This window comes from Xyrauchen texanus, chromosome 25, assembly GCF_025860055.1.
Source record: "Xyrauchen texanus isolate HMW12.3.18 chromosome 25, RBS_HiC_50CHRs, whole genome shotgun sequence".
Classification (NCBI taxonomy): Eukaryota; Metazoa; Chordata; class Actinopteri; order Cypriniformes; family Catostomidae; genus Xyrauchen; species Xyrauchen texanus.
In genome coordinates, this window is record NC_068300.1 from 23,899,451 (window position 1) to 23,917,238 (window position 17,788).

The window sequence follows — 17,788 nt, forward strand, 5'->3', positions numbered from 1 at the left end:
CTGGTGGGTGAGCGCTAGGGCTGCACAATTAATCGAAAAATGAAATTCCGATTACGTTTACGGCTGCCACAATTATGTAATCATGAAAATTGACGATTACAGCATTCTATTTAAGTCTGCTCCAGTTGCGTCAATGGTTTCCATTTACAATGTGTTTTTGCAGCGGTTGAGTGTTCTAACCAATCACTAAATTCATCTAAATTCCCAGATGCTTGCTTTATGTTCTAGCTCTGTTTGCATGGCACACGAAAATTAATAATGAATAATGAAGAAACATCACCTGACACTTGAAAAGAAGCTGTAGAACAAGAGTGAAAAGAAATTTGTAATTATTATGGATTGCATATTGCACCGTTCGCTTTGAACGTAGGTGTTAAATACACTGCAAATGAGAAACACGACAAAACTAAAACCATCCCGTTCTAATCAAGGCACAGACGCGGTGTAAATAATTGATTTATTATGCCGATTAGACAGCTTTGTTTTTAATGAGAGCATTCGTAAGAGGGCAGAACATTGTGCGGAGCGTCACTGAGCTTGCGTTGAAATGCAGGTCTCAAAGAGTGTAAACCTGCAGTGAGTGACGACATTGTAATGGGAGAGTCTGTCGTGTTGCTCGATTTCTGTGTACAATTTATTAAAAATGTAATAAGAGTTTAGTTTTGTCATGTTAATAAGTAGGCCAATGTGAATTTGATTTGAGCAAAATAGTAAAAAAGTAATTCGGCTGAACTGTTCTAAGTGTGTTTTGGAGGTGTAGCCAACGTAAAGAATATGGCATGAATAGCATATTTCAGGAATCACCCTCATTGTTATCACGTCTTGTCTTATAAAGACCCATTTGCCAAGCATCTGGTATTGGTAGATTTAACATTTTCACAAATCGCGCAAACTCCGAAAGCAAAAGTTTTTAATTTCCAAAGTGCAACAACTGAGGCCAAAAATTATCTAACGATGATCTTACATGAACAAGATCGCCATTGAAGATCTAACGGTATGAATGTTCCCGTCTCTCAATGAAAGGTCTTACTGAACACAGTAACTTGGTCGATTTAAATCAACTGTTAATAAGTTTGAATATGCCATATTATTTACCATACATGAACTAATAATTTAAGCAGTAATTTAGTAATAATTACATTTATTCTATACAATAGATATCAATTTACAATAATTTTAATTTGCTTTACCTTAAACATTATTTCAATATAAAATACAAAATAATGCTTAAAAGAAACTGGAGCGCAGCTCATATCCACCATTGAAATAAGCTACTCTGAAGAACCACATGGTTGCTTACTTTATGACGTCACGGTAATTACAAATTTGAAATCAACATTAATTACAATATCAAGAGCAAGAATCAACAATTATGATTTTTGCAATAATTGTACAGCCCTAGTGTGCACTCTAAATATGTATTCAATAACTCACAAGATGACATCTGATGAAACTGCATATGAACACACAACCATACTGTTGCCAACAGCAACTAGATTTTTAATTATTGTTGCAATGAATTATTTTTAGTCGCATTTGCAACCATTTTAGTCGCAGTCTGGAGCCCTGTAAACACATAACTTCAAAGTATTTACTCAAAAAACACATGAAAACTGAATATGTGCATTATCAAGGGCAAATTTGGAACCGTTTTAGAGGTGAAAAATCACTTCAATGTGGATAATCTCAAAAAGGCAAAAATATTGTCTGATTAATCACTTTTACTAGAAGTCATATTGATGTAAACTCAAAGCAAAGGCTAATCCTTGATCATTGACACTATCCCATTCACTGACCTGCATGTGAGCGGAAGGAGAGGCCAAAAATGTTATGTCAGGGTTAAAAACTGAGGTCAACTGATTGAAAAAGTTAATTTGGACTTCTTTATGTCTGAGGTCAGGGTTAACAGCAGAGGGCTGCTCCTTCTGGTCCTCCACTGGAAAACAAGAGCACAGGATGAGAATGTGGAATTCAAACAGAATCTTTGAAAGCACCAATCTGGAAACAGTAGACAGAGGAAAGAGAACAAAGCTTTCTTTCTGCAAGCCTCGCACTCACATAAGAAAAAATAAAAAGGTTAATTCACTATGAAAAAATTATACATCGTCTGGTCTCAACTACAACTGGAATGAGTTTACTAGTCACTTGCCAGCCTGTGCCATGAGGGACATTAACTTTGGATAAACAGACATTCATGACTTAATTGTAAGGGCTGTGAATCAATAATAAAACAAATACCTAAATAAAAAATAAAATTTAACTAACAGTTTTCTGTGATTAATCACAATAAATTAAGTTAAAGGGTACATTACAAAAAACATAAAATAAATATAATAATTTACTGTATACATTGTCTCAAAGAACATGCAAAAAAATTGGATAGTCATTTATTTAAATATCTAAAAAAAAAATATCTTTTTTTGCACAGTGTTAATTAGACATTTTTACAGGTATACATCTTTGATACAAGTATATGTATACATGCCATAAAATCAGTGGACATAATTTAAAGTTTAGAAAAATTCTGGTGTTTTCCAGTGGACTTTTTAATAATAGGATCAAATGGGCAGATTCAATTTATAACAAGCTTTATTTGCAAGAGAAAAAGTACATTGCCAATGCACTAATATATATATATATATATATATATATATATATATATATATATATTCATTCTTTGGTTGCCGTTCCGTCTCTATCATGCACACGCTGCATCACTCTTGCATGGTACTGGTTCAGATGAAAGTGAGCGTTTTTGGGCAATGCAAAGAGATACAGTAGCTTGCCATTATCTCTACCAGACCTGGCTCACCACTTACTGGTGAGGTGTCCATTCTCCATACCTTGTGGAAATGTATATATGGCAATTTTAGCCACAGGAGAGGGGAACAAAATTAGTGAAGTTACAGGAAGTGAAAAAAATGGCCACAGTAGTGAAATGAGCAGCATAACAGACAAAAAAGGAATTAAGATGATAATGCTCCATTCATTTTCAAGTACAGTGCATAAAAGCTGAAAAGGGCATATATATTGTTCCTTGCCTGAGCTGCATCAGCATTATGTGACATTGATTTTTAATTTAGCAACTGCAAGGCAAATGTGACAAGTCTAAAAATCAAAATCAACTTCACCAGCTGAATTTTGTGAAATTACAAGGAAGAGCTTCATAATTCATGCACCGAACACTACTGCATTCATGCACCAAACACTACTGCACAATTTCTCCATCCTGAACCACCAAGTTTATATCCAATAACAGGAACAAAATAAGTCATAACACCAGGCCCGACTTCAATCTTCAGCACCACAAATCTTATGTCTTTATTACATGAGCCAGAGAGCTTATTTACAGGGTTACCGTAACATTAGGGTGGCCAGACATCCCGTTTTTACTGGGACAGTCCTGTATTTAAACTCTCTTTTTCTAGTGTACAGACTTATTCTGGAAAAAAAAAAGTTGTCCCGTATTTCCCCTCTCCTAAAATTTCTCTATCGCCTATGCAGCCTTCTCAGTCAGGCGAGTTTTCTAATCAAAAGATAGCCAAGGATACAGCATGTAAAACCAATAAAATCACAACATGTTTTTTGAAGTACATTATTGGATTTAACCATCCAATCACAATCCCCTAACAATAGACATCTAGTTAGTGAACTGATTAAAGAGTCAGTTTGAAAGAGCACACAGATGAAATTGCGGCTGTAAATATGTCAAGAAATCTTGCAGGCCAGGCTGGAGGAATAATTCATACCCTCTGACATGAAAAATAATTTGGATGCCCTGCTTGAAGCTGGTGATATGAGAGCAGATTATTTCTTTTGTGCAGTTAGAAACTTTTATTCAGTATCAGTGGATTACCCCCAAAATTGGAGCCGCTCATTGGAGAAGAGAGAAAAACTTGAGTGGGCCCTACAGAGAGACATCCCAGAGTGGAAAGACATTCAGAGCAGCCTCGAACGCTTCTAGATTCCTTGGTCTCAGTCTGATTGACAAAAACCACGCTCTTTGATGAGTGGGCTTACACAAAAAAAAAAATTGTCACTCGTCACACATTGTGAAACATGAACAAGACAGAAAGATGTTTTTCTAAGACAAGGTTGTGGAATTTGTTTTAAGCCTGCCTGGGACATCTGAATCTATGGAGTGTGTGTTCCCATTAATGAACGCAGCATGGACACAGGATAAATCTCGACTCAGTGTAACAGTCATGAAGGCAATGCTTTCCATACATCTTAATTTTGGACTGGACTGCTCTGCATTTTACGATAAAAGTGGACACTTGAGAAAAATTGCTGCCAGCGAAAAGCACAAGGTGACAACAGTTACAGATGCGGATACATATTCTACTTTGCATTGATCTGCTAGGTAAGGATACATAAATTACATTTTTGCTGGGAGGGGGCTGTCCCATTTTCCACAAGCAGAAATATAGTTACCCTACATAACACAAAGCTGGGACAATCTGAAACAAACAGCCCTCACCATCAGAAAGGGTCTTGACAGTTTGGGGAAGTTTGGCAGACTTCATCATCGCTGTGAAGGTGATGATCTCTGTCCGGTCTAGTCGACTGCAGCCGGTACAAAGGCCTTTTATTAAGAGGATCAGGTGCTTCTGTGGAGCCAAAAGAGAAAGGAATGTTAGCCTACAAGGAAAATAATTTTGTCATTAACATTTTTTTATTGATACTATACACGCACACCAACAATATATATATATAAGAACAATTACATTGGATAATTTATCCATATTATTTTTAATGATTCTGTATAAACTTCTAGTAAAACTGGAGCCAATTCTGTAGCATAAGGTCTCAAATTCAGCGGCAAAGCCATCTGGCCCCAGAGCCTTACCTGTAGGCAAGGCCTCAATTACCTTGCCAAGCTCCTCCAAGTTTATCTCAGAATCAAGATAATTCTTTTGCTCAGTAGTCAGTTTAGGAAGTTCTAATGGTTCCATAAAGTTTCTAATTTCGTCATCAGTAGTAATGAAGATGTGGCACCATGGAGATCAAGATAGAATTCTTTAAAAGCATTATTATCAGCTGAGGTAAATATTTCACCAACAGCAGATTTCGCTGAGAGAATGTTAGAAAAACACTCTGTTTTATATATCTAGACAGAAGCTTCCCTGCTTCGTCCCCACACTCAAAATATGACAGTCTTGCCATGAATAGTCAGAACTTCACTTTCTGTGTCAAAATTGGATATTAACCTGATTGAAATACAGATAGAATACAGAGGCCATTAGACAGAATACGGAGGCCATTAGACAACATTCGGCGCTTCAGCTCTGCCTCTGCACTTTCAATATTCCCTTCCTATTCCACAAGTTCTTGTGCTTTGAATTCTTTGGTGAATAAGGCATACTGTATGATCCGGCCACTAAGAACAGTCTTAAGTGCCACACAAGCTATACCCACAGAGAATACAGAGGACCAGTTGGGCTCCGTGAAGACATTGACTTCAGCCTTTAGCATTTGTTTGAATTCAGGATTTTGCAACAGGGATACATTAAAGTGCCAACTATATGATTTCTTTTTGCCATATGTGGCAACACCTCTAGACACAGCAGGGTGTGATCTGAGACAAAAATATTTCCAATGGAGCAATAAACATCAGATGAAATGGGGGACTTGGATATATTAAAAAAAATATATATTCTAGAGTAAATCTCATGGACTGATGAAAAAACATAGTCCCTCCCAGATGGGTTAAAAAGTCTCCAAATATCTGTAAGACCAAGAATTTTACACATCCTGTGAAGTGTCAATGCTGCTCTAGGGGGCTTGCACAAATTTGCTTCACTATGATCAAGGACTGAGTCCATCAAAGTCTCCTGCCAATATTATATCATGAGGGGTACCAGCGGCTTGCAACATCCATTCGAGATCTACAAAAAAAGCCCAGATCATCAACGTTAGGTGCATAGATATTAGCCAAAAAAAGACTTTGCCCCTGAGTTTCAGCTACAACAATAATGACTCTTCCTAATTAATCTTTAATCTGTTTGAGACATTTGAACTGTAGATGTTTACTTGGTATAATGCCTCCCCTGCTCTTACTTGAGCAAGCAATATAAAAAAACATGCCCACCACATATCCTCCCAAATTTTTCAGCATCCTGGAGAAAGTAGAGTTTCTTGAAGAAACACAATATCATATTTCTCTAAAGAGAAATAACCTTCCTTCTTTTTATGGGGTGCCCCAATCCATACACATTCCACGGGGAGAGACAATCCACTTATATTAACATTTTATATTTTGACCAAAAAAATAGATTGACACAAAAACAAAATTATAAAAGACCACATTCCAACATTAGTGCAACCATCAAAACCAGAACATCCCCCAGAACAAAACAAACCGCGCACGACAGCGCCAACTGGTGTCCATTCCTCCGAACTCAAACAGTCAATGCCGCCTACAAGTATCCCCGTGACAACCTTGCTATCGAATTGCTAGTTTCTATACAAATTTTGTGAAACAGAATTTCACAGCAAAAGATAAAGAAAAACTCCAGCCAATAGGCAGAATAAGCACAAAGAGTGTGTTCATCCATAAAACTGTCCTGAAGGTGTGACACTCTACAAAATAAACTCCAGCCACTAGGCGGAACCAGCACAGAAAGAGATTCTTCAAACAGTTAAGCGAATGTTCAGAAAGCCGGTCCATTCGGCTACAACGTGAGTACAACAAGATGACTTACTCCATTGACTTTATGAAGGGCATCACTTGCTGTTGACATGTGAATGTTTTACGGCCATCCTTAGCATCTATTTCTCAATTTGGCTGAGAATATCAGTGCAAAAGTCTGGGAACAAGAAAATGCTGTGAAAATTCTTCCAAGAAAGACTTGCTTTACTCCTCGCATAACACAAGATCTTTATCAGATGAACTCAGAAATTTGGCCAGAATTTATTGTGGCCTGTCTCCCTATGTGGATCACCCAGCAGGAACCCCGTGAGCTCACTCGATTTCCAGCTTATGGCCTGCTATGTCTAGCAGATTCTGAAAGAATCCATTCAGGAATTTCACCAGATCCTTCCTCTACTCCCTCCAGCTACAGTTATCCATGTTCTCCAACTTCTCCCAGACATGCTCCAAATCCACCTTGGTCAATTCTCTCTCCGATGACTCCAAGTAATCAATTTGTTTCTCGACATTCCCCACTCTTGTAACCACATCAGTGAACTTCGCCTCCATGGCAGTGATCGATCGACGCATCACAGCAAGATCCTCCAAGTCCGCAACGACCTTCGTCAGCATTGCAGACATGTTCAGCATCTCATTTCCCGCACCTCCCCGACCAAATCGAATCCCAGGCTTGCTGCCTGCTCAGAGAATCAGCTTCAGCATGCAAGTGTCTTTTAATGTCTCCAGAGCCCGATGATTTTGAATTCTTTGACATATTGTCCTCCTAGAATGGTTATGGAACAGAGTGTATCGAATCTCACCAGTTTATTTCATAAAAAGTATTAAAACTGCAAAGTGCGCAGAGCTTGCCATTCACACGTCTGATCCTTGCATGGCATCACGTGACCCCGAAAAGCATTTATGATTAATCAAACAGACAGGTTGGCATATACCAGGGGTTCTCAATGGGGACGGTACCCTGCACCAGTGGGCATTCAAAGAATGCCAGGAGGGGCACTGACAGCAAATTAGTAGAGAGGGGGGCATTAGGTTACATATGTCAGTCATGTTATTCAACTCTATCGTCAAGTTCCTGTTAGCATTAAAATGATTATCTAGACTCCATTATACGTGTTGGTATGAATTTGTACCAAGGTTCATCCGATCCTGAAGTCTAGCGTTGCATCGGAATTATCTGGTTTAGTAGCATCAAAAAGACCTCCGCTATTGCACCTGTATGGCTCTGTAGGTGCGTTTTCACTCACAGTCTGGCCTTGAGTTCTTACACACACACCTCTGATCATTGCAGAACCAGTGAGAAACACGGTGTAAGAGGCGGAAACCATTTGAACTAGGCACAGAATTCTATTTCACCATGCTTGAATTTACTCTAGTAACACGAACAGTAATAGATACAGATTATCATTTCACTAATTCAGCTCTATTAAATGTGTCATAAGCTACATAAGGGATTGAGGTAACATAATACATTTTTGTTACAAGTTTTAAATGTTTATATTTTGCATTTATTGTTTTCACATGTGTTTAGAGTAGGCCTACTATTTGTAATTACAAAAATGCCATAATTTGTTTTATAGAAATCATGTTACATCTAACCACGGTAGTGAAGAGGATCCATGCACTTACTATGGTCTTGTTACAAATACCACTGTTAAAACTATTAAAAGTAAATAAATAAAAAAAATTTAAAAAATCTAATTCAAATGCTAAATATTTTTTTATAGATGAAATAGAAATGCATAAATCATAAAAAATAGGCTAAAATATTTGTGTATAAGTGTAAGAAAATATAACAGATTTTGTTTGCCTTCAGAATTCCAAGAGATTACTCATTTGAATCAATAAGGACCTAATGAAAGAGTTCCAACTCAGTCACACTGTTAGAATAATTTAGTCTATGAATTGTGTTAACTTTTTATAGATGTTATAGATAAACTTACTGTTCATTGTATAGACCCCAGTTATAGCACTTTATCTGCTTAAATTTAAGAAATGCAAGGTTTGGTCTCACGTTCATGATGCATAAGCCTGCTGAATTAACTAACAAAACTTTAAAATTATACAAAGCATCAAAATTGCATTGAGCAAATGAAGCAAATAACACAAATACTGAGTTTTGTGGGGGGAGGGGGGATTGCTTGTTTGTTTGATTTCTTTTTTTGTACAACAAGGGAGGGAATGAAGTAGGGGGGAGTTCATCAAAAAAAAGGTTGAGAACCACTGAGTTACACAATGTCTTACCTGTGAGACTGCACATGCTTCATCAGGGTTCTCCAGACGCAGCAATGAGAATTCAATCAATACTTTACAGGCTGCAACTACCGACAGCAACTGATTTCTGTGGACTAAAGAGGGTCAGAAAATGACAGTTAAAATAAAAAGGTAAAACCAAAAAAAAAAAAAGGAACACTTTGGTAATTATGAGGAAATTATAGTTTTTTTTTTTTTTTTATATAAAATAAAAACTTGAAACGTTACATACTTTGTCCACAAACTGTGGTGATGTAATGTGCAGATAGTGCCACAAAGGAGGAGTAGAATGGCTCATACTGTTTGTCATGATGAAGAATCTCAGATTCACTTAAAAAAAAAAAAAAGGCAACAGTTAAGCATTCCCAACAGCAAAGTACACTTCAAGAGCACAAAATGCATTACAAAAATGTTTGTGTATGTGATATGGCGTAATTTTTAGATCACCACTTTCATTTGAAAAAGCCTACAAATTCATGATCTTGAAAGACTGTAATTTGATGTTATCGAAAAATGTTGCTGTTAATCTTAAATATTTGAAAACATTTTGTTTGAATTCACCTAAAGAAAATTCAGGTTGTGAAATTTTTAATTATTCAAGTGGCGGATTTCAGAGCAAACGAGCGTTGATGTAATCCATCTCTCTCTTGGACAATCGCAAAGCGATGGAAACAGCAAAGTTATTTTAAACAACAACGTGAAATAAAAAAAAATAAACAACACACATTAGTAGTCGATAAATATTAAATAAATCTAAAAATAAATAAAAAAATAAAAGATATATTTCTATACGTCTGTTAAACGGTTGCGAGATCAAAAACAGTTGAACGTTTAGATCTAATACACACACACACACACACACACACACTTTATTGTTGTTGTAATTTTTATGTTATTTTTCACATAAGATTGATCTTATGATGATCTGATCAATAATGCAACATGATGCAAGCTGCAGACAGCGGGGGGGTGAGAGACGAGCGTCTCAGTGTTAAGGGTGCACATCAGCAGGCGGAACTTTAAATCTCTCCCGGTTTCGACTCCCACTCAGATTGTGTCTCTTCCGCTACTGGTTGAAGCAGCTTTGACCGCACAGAGAATGACAGTTTTGGAGTTTGTGCTTATTTATGTCACGCTCCCATATTATATTAACTTTAATTATTCATTAAATAAAGATATAATCGCCAAGCTGTGATCAGTTTGTTTTATTTTTTCTGGCCACCAGTTCAGTGGCGGTCTGCTCGGCATCCATCTTCACCTGATTTCCACGCTGCACACCGGAAACACACATGACCACACGTGCCACTCCCTAACCTAAGACTGACTGGTCATCATTTTATTAGCAGTGTAGAAAATGGGCAAACAGCTCTCAGAGAGAACGGGCCGTCACGTCCACACATGCACTTATTTATTTAATAAAATCGCAGCATTTGACATCATACAATCGCACAGGCTGACATCGCGATTGCGATATGATTAATCGTGCAGCACTAATACACACAACCGTTCAAAAGTTTAGGGTCACTTATTTTTTTCACATTTTTGAATAATAGAAATGGAACTATGGGAATTATGTTGTGACTAAAAAAAGTAGTCACCCTTTGCCTAGAATTTGCAGGAATGTACTCTTGGCATTATCTCAACCAAATTCTTGAGGTATTATCCTAGGATGCTTTTTAAACATTCTATACCTAATTGTTTACATTACATAATTTACATCTGTATTGCTTGAGTTAGCATTCCATCTCGCTTTTTAATATTTGTATCAAAATTCTGGATAGTCTAAACTCGTATGTATTTGTAGACTACTGAGGATTTGCCAGTGTCTTATTGTTTATTTTTCAAGCAGACCAAGTTACCTTCATGATAATACAAATTGTACCCCTTACTAAAATCAGACAGCAGTATTCCATTATAGTTTAACTTGTCTTGCATGTAATGCATAGATCAAAATAGAAAAGTGATTACACGAGTCATTTAACCTTAAATGTCAGAATATTTGTTCCTTACATTTTAGGTATTAACAAATCCCACACACACACACGAGGGCGCACATACAACATATCTTATGTTGCTTCAATATATCCACATAACTTTCCTTCCTCATGATGCCATTTATTTTGTGAAGTGCACCAGTCCCTCCTGCAGCAAAGCACCCCCCACAACATGATGCTGCCACCAACATGCTTCACGGTTGGGATGGTGTTCTTCGGCTTGCAAGCCTTACCCTTCTTCCTCTAAATATAACGACTGTCATTATAGCCAAACAGTTAAAAAAAATTTCATAAGACCAGAGGACATTTCTCCAAAAAGTAAGATCTTTGTCCCCATGTGCACTTGCAAACTGTATTCTGTTTTTTTAAATGGCTTGCAGAGTAGCCTTTCAGGTTATGTCGATATAGGACTTGTTTTAGTGTGGACATAGATACTTGTCTACCGGTTTCCTACATCTTCATCAGGCCCTTTGCTGTTGTTCTGGGATTGATTTGCACTTTTCGCACCATCAACGTTCATCTCTAGGAGACAGAATGCATCTGCTTCCTGAGTGGTATGACGGCTGTGTCGTCCCATGGTGTTTATACTTGCGTACTATTGTTTGTACAGGTGAATGTGGTACCTTCAGACCACATTCAGACCACAGTTCACCTGTACAACCCACAGTTTGGAAACTGCTCAAATTATGAACCAGATTTGAGGAGGTCCACAGCTTTCTTTTGATTTTACGATGATGTCAAGCAAAGATGCATAGAGTTTGAAGGTAGGCCATAAAATACTTCCACAGGTACACCTCCAATTCAGTACACCTGTCAGAAGCTAATTGGTTAATTGTCAAGGCATGACAATTTTCTGGAATTTTCCCAGCTGCTTATAAGCACAGTTAACTTAGTATATGTGAACTTCTGATCCACTGGAATTGTGACAGTCAATTAAAAGTGAAACAATCTGTCTGTAAACAATTGTTGGAAAAATTACTCATGTCATGCAAAAAGTAGATGTCCTAAATTTGGATGGATGACTGGATGGACGGACGGATGTTGGTGGCCAAAAGTTTGGAAAAATTTACAGATTTTGTTGCTTCGGAAGGATACTGGTACTTTAATTCACCAAATTGGCATTTAACTGGTCACAAAGTATAGTCAGGACATTACTGATGTTATATATAAAAAAAAAAAAAAATTAGACAACAGATAATTGGGAAAGAGTGTTATAGATCTTAACCCCATTGAGCTTTTGGGATCAGCTAGACTGTATGGTGTGTGAGAAGTTCCTGACAAGACAGCCAGATCTATGGAAAGTGCTACAGGAAGCGTGAGGTGAAAAGTCACCCAAGTATCTGCACAAACTGACAGCTAGAATGCCAAGAGTCTGTAAAGCTGTCATTGCTGCACGTTTAGGATTTTTTTGATGAGAAATCTTTGTAGTTTAAGTAGTTCTGAAAAAAAAACAAAAAAAACAAATCAAATTGTAATAGTAATTTTTCACGTTATTAATGTGCTGACTATACATTGTGATCAGTTGAATGCCACTTTTGTGAATAACAGTATAGCAATTTCTTTCCATAAGAGCAAAATCTGTAAATTTTTCCAAACTTTTGGCAGCCTGTGTATGTTTATCCAATCCAATGAAGGATGTTTAATCAGGCTGTTTAACAATTATCTTGCAAGATTGTTTATGAGAAAAAGTTTACATGCTCTTGAAAATTTAGTTTTTTGGAGATATGTGTTTTTCATCAGGCAACGACACACACACACACACAATTACTTTTGAGCTGTTTCCATCGCTTTGCAATTGTCCAAGAGATAGATGGATTACATCAATGCTGGTTTGCTCTTCCTTGCATTCCTGGAAATCATCCTTGAATTTTGCCACTTGAATTTCTCAACCCGTATTCAACAACCTGAATATTGAGACCTGAATTTCATGACCTGAAATCCACCACTTGAATAATTAAAACTTGAATATATATTATGAAACGGTCTTGTAAAATTCTGTCAGCGATTGTAACTGAAATCCAATTACAAAGCTCCTAAACTTCACTGTAACTGATTTTTGTAATTTGAACAGTATTTTACTGTAAAATATATGGTCATTACTGTAATTCTACAGTAATTCTTCTGTACTGTAAATCCATTTACAGTAGTGAACCTGCCCACAAAAAAAACTGACCAATGGCAAGAGAGATTTAATTTCAAATGTTTTTTTCCATGCTATTTGGTGAAAGTGAGATAAAGGACAACTGGGAATGACATTTTTACAAAGGATTCATCAAAAAGGTTAGTATATTGTTTGTATTATTATATAAAACAGACATTTTAAAATGTATTGATTTGTAATGTTAACAGCATACGTCACCTGATTAAGGAAAGTTTTATTAACAGTAACTTTTTGTCTTTTGGCGCTCATTTTTTTTGTGGCTGTTGGCTAGGAGTTGTCGGTGATTGCCGACATAACGGTGATATTATCAACAGGTGAATATGTTAATATCAATTAAATTAGCTAAAGAAACCATTAGTTAAACAGAGAAACACAACATTTGTGTGTTCCTCTGCCGCTTTAACGTTAGCTAACCAGGAGGAGTGTTTAACGCAACGCAAATAGCTAATGTGAAATACTAAAGAGTGTTAGGCAACACCGATGTTCAAACGGAGTTTATTATTATTATTTTATGAGACAGTGTTTTCAAGTGCATCTTTTTTTTTTTTTCAAGGTTGTAGTCTGGATCGTGTTCGAGTCCCAGATTGGAGGTGTCTTTTGTCTTCTGGTGTTTCCGTCATAACGGTAAGTAAAACAAAAAGATAAAGAAACTGGTGCTTAAACCAATGTATTTGACTTTAATATTAAAACGTTGCCATTTAATCAGCAGCCTCACATAACATTGTTTCATGGTTGATATTTATCGAGCAACAAGTTTGTGGTTACAGTAAAAATGACCATGCGATTTGTGTGCAAACAATGTAATTTTACCTGTGTGAACGCTTTCCTGGTTTTACCGCCATATCAAAATATGAACCTGAATAATTCTAGATTTGTCAACTTGACCTTGCAGTTTTCATCTATGATTACCACAATGACGTACTTCAGAGAGAGGGAGGATTCACTCTTTCTTTTGGCTGACGTAAGTATTAATGCTAATTTGAACAGCTGTTTCTAGAGAATATTGATTGTAATTAGGATCATAGTTTGACATTTCAAAGACTATTCCTGTTTTGTATACATGTGTCATGCAACTGAGGGTCCATTTTATTTGCATCATTCAAAAATCAAAGCAAGATACAGTAAGCAGGCATACTTGAGCTGGTAAAGGGGTTGTATCACAAGATATAACACATAGTGACATATAAGCATAACCTCAGAGGAGCCTATTAGAAAGTATTGTAAAGAAAGACATAAGTATGTTCTCTATATATTTAATGAATTTCTTCCTACTTTTTGTTAATTGCTGCACTTAGGTCACTGCAACTCCAGCAGATGTAGAGAGAAGCTTCACTGTTCCCAGAATCCCAAGGTGAATTGCACTTGGTAAGGCTATGAAAATAATTGTATTAATTGATACTATGGCTGAGATTAGGATCAGATGGTGGGTCTGTACAACACCAGCTTTAAGATCTTACGCATAGGCTGAACAATACTAAAAGGTTGCTGTGATGGTGTTTGTTACAGGAGATTCTGTTCTCCAAGCAAAAACATGGATGCTAACTATGGAGGGCTGCGTCATCATCCAGCCGCAGGAGCTAACAGATTTTTCATCAGCATTAGCTGTCCTGTTTGGCTGCTACTATGTATTCAATGTGCAGTACCAGGAAGAGGCGGACAGTACACTGGAGTTTATTCAGAGGTTCGTACATCATTAAATACTTCAAAAGCAGCATAACAACAATTGTTAAATGACAGTGTGACAACAAATTGCGCAGAATTTATATTCCTAATTTGGGTTAAGGTCAATTCACTTTGATATATATTTTATTGATAAAATATTAATCCTGTGTAAGCACATTGAGAGCAATGAAAATAACAGTGGTCAAATTTACAAAGTATGTATACAAATACTTGGCCATTAAAGTTGATTCTGATTCTCATTTTGATATTAACCATCACTATAGTAGATGAGGGATGTGAAGTGTATTGGTGGGAAAATGGACAGTGATTTTGTTGTAATGCCAACCTGTCTAGGCTGAAAAAGGGCAGCTTAGTGGTAAGAATTGTTGCCTCGAAGTAAGAACATCCTGCGTATGCATGTGCTGGCCAGCTAGGGCCTTTCTTTGGGTTTCCTCCCATTGCTATACTTTTTCCCACATGTATGTTAGGCTAATTAGGGAGTCTATAAATCTTTTTATATATTTTTTAAATTGATTTTTTTTTTTTCAAATGAGGGTTGCAGCATAAGTTAACCCAAAATATATTTTGTTGTAATGGTGATTTGAATGTCATGGATCATCAACTAATTATGCACTTTACCTGTAGGTATTCAGTACATATTGCTTTTATTGGCCCCAAAGTGCATACATTACGGAGTTATGACAGCTGGAGAAACACTGGTATGAGAAATAATTGATTTTTTCTTGTGCTTCCAGGTTCATTCTGAGAATCAACCCTGATGGCACCAAATAGCAATCAAAGTCACACATCAGCCAAAAATCTGGATAGAGGATGTAAAGAAAAATCATCAGTCTGAATCTCCCAGTGGCATCTCTCATCAGAGAGGTTGTTGACTTTTATTGGCAAAATTACTAAAAAGTAACAACAAACTGATTTTTTTTATTGCATTTTATTTTGGCTTGTATCACTTTGAAAATGTGTAAGTTTTAGCTAGGTTACATTACAGATACATTGGAACTTGTTTTACTAAGTAAATGTTCAACAAAGACAATAAATTTAAAATCTGCATGAGTAATTGTGATTTTTTGGGGTTGGGGGGTGTTGCTACAATTAGATTTTCTTACAGGTGGAAAATATTAATAAAAAAAACTAAATAACATTTAAATTAAATTAATTGTAAATGTAAATACAGTAATATTACTGTAAATAATTTTACATTAACTTACTGGCATCCAGCTGCCAGTAAGTTACTGTAAAAATTACAGCAAACTTTTTACAGTGTTCCTAAGGGAACAAGATAAAGATAAAGCTGGTAAACAAAGAATAGCATGGAATGCATTTATCTGACAGGCTAAATAATTGGCTTAAATCAGGGGTCTGCAACCCAGGGCACGCCTGCCAGCATTGGCACGCGGAGGGGGAATCACTGGCATGCCAGCAATGGTGAGAGAGGAGTAGACCATTTTATTTGTATAAATTCCACACCAGCATTCCGAACTACATCTTGATGTAATCCTTATGATCACGCAGCATGTTTTCATCAGCTGTATGGGAGACTAAACACTATTAAAATGTGACGAGACTAGCGCTGCGGGTGTAAGCCATTCACGCTTCACATTTGGTTAATCGTGCAAGTTAAAACGTGCCCACGTTGCTTCGGTCAGGCTGCGCGGATGACAGCCTACATTCCGTGGTTCATTTGTTACTTTTTGCTTTCAGAACAATACGTGATGTAAAAAGGAAACACCAATAGTAATCCTTGAGATCTGCAAGAGAAAACAAACCCACATCGTGGTCTATTCAAAATATAAATTAAACTTGGAAATAAAGTTTTAGGATTTTCCAGGTGCGATTCACAAAAAAGGGCTAAGTAGTTGATCGGCATTGCGATGCGCGAATGGCTTGAATGCAGCAGCGTGAGTCTCATCGCACTTTAATAGGGTTTCGTCTCCCATTCAGCTGATGAAAACACAGCGTGATCATGAGGAAGGGTTAAATCAAGAAGTAGATTGGAATGAAGGTGTGAAAAACCTTATATAAATAAAATAGCCTGATTCTCTCTCACTATTGCCTGCATCCTAGTGATTACCCCTCAGTGTGATTTTGAAAAATGTATGGCATTATAGAAGAAATATTTAACCCTGTGCGTCAAATTAAAAATGTTACTCAGAGGGCAAAAATGTCCACGTCAAAAAACTGCCACAATAATATTAAATATTAATATAAGTTTTTAACAAACATCATAACTACCAAATATTCATTCATTTTCAGGATTTTAACTCTTTAAATGTCAGTCTGTTTACATAATGCCAATGTTGCTTTTTACACACACACACACACACACACACACACACACACACACACACACACACACACACACACACACACATACTTTTAGCTACATAATTTATTCAATTGGCCTGCAGTGCTCTAAAATACAGAAAATAGGAAAAAAAGCATGTATTTGCTCCATAGGCTAAACGTGAGAAATGGCGCCATCTAGTGAAAAATATATGAAAATGAAAGCATAATATCATAGAATTCGTGATTTTATGTTTTAATGGCACTGGGATTAAATATTGCAGTTTTAATGGGTTTCAATGGGGGACATTTTTGTGCTTAAGGTCCTGAGTGTATCCATTTTGTGTACACAGTGTATTATAGATGTTTTATAGGAACTGAGGTTGAAAAGTCAAAAATACACACATTTATGCCACTGGCATTAACACAGCCGAAAAAACAAATTAAAAAGACAAAAAAGTCCCAAAGGTCACACAAGGTTTAAGATTCCACACTATTTAATGATCTGTAATCAAATAAGCAAATTTGTGACATTAACTGTTAACTCGTTTTGTACAAAAGGACAGGTTTTCTTTCATGAAAGCACTTTCACAAGATGCTCTTTCAAAATGCACATGCATTTTTAAATCATAATCTTCGGGGTTTGCACAAATTGTTAAACTGTTATGCTTGCAATATAATTTGTAATGAAAAATAAATGATTAAAATTAGAAAAATGTACTCAAACTTTTTATCAGCATAGCCACTGACCAGGAGAATAAAAACAAT

At 36.5% G+C, this 17,788-nt stretch overlaps 1 protein-coding gene across 5 annotated transcripts in view; it reads right to left on the bottom strand.

The window, feature by feature from the left end:
• The window catches only part of ubr4 (ubiquitin protein ligase E3 component n-recognin 4), a 92,890-nt gene that overhangs the window by 73,444 nt on the left and 1,658 nt on the right, over positions 1–17,788 (bottom strand). For all 5 annotated transcript variants that reach the window (XM_052091240.1, XM_052091238.1, XM_052091237.1 and 2 more), the window contains exons 2-5: positions 9,135–9,232; positions 8,894–8,997; positions 4,481–4,610; positions 1,797–1,936 (exon numbers count right to left, since the gene is read on the bottom strand). In XM_052091240.1, coding sequence (XP_051947200.1) covers positions 1,797–1,936; positions 4,481–4,610; positions 8,894–8,997; positions 9,135–9,232 — 472 coding nt within the window. The remainder of the gene's footprint in view (positions 1–1,796; positions 1,937–4,480; positions 4,611–8,893; positions 8,998–9,134; positions 9,233–17,788) is intronic.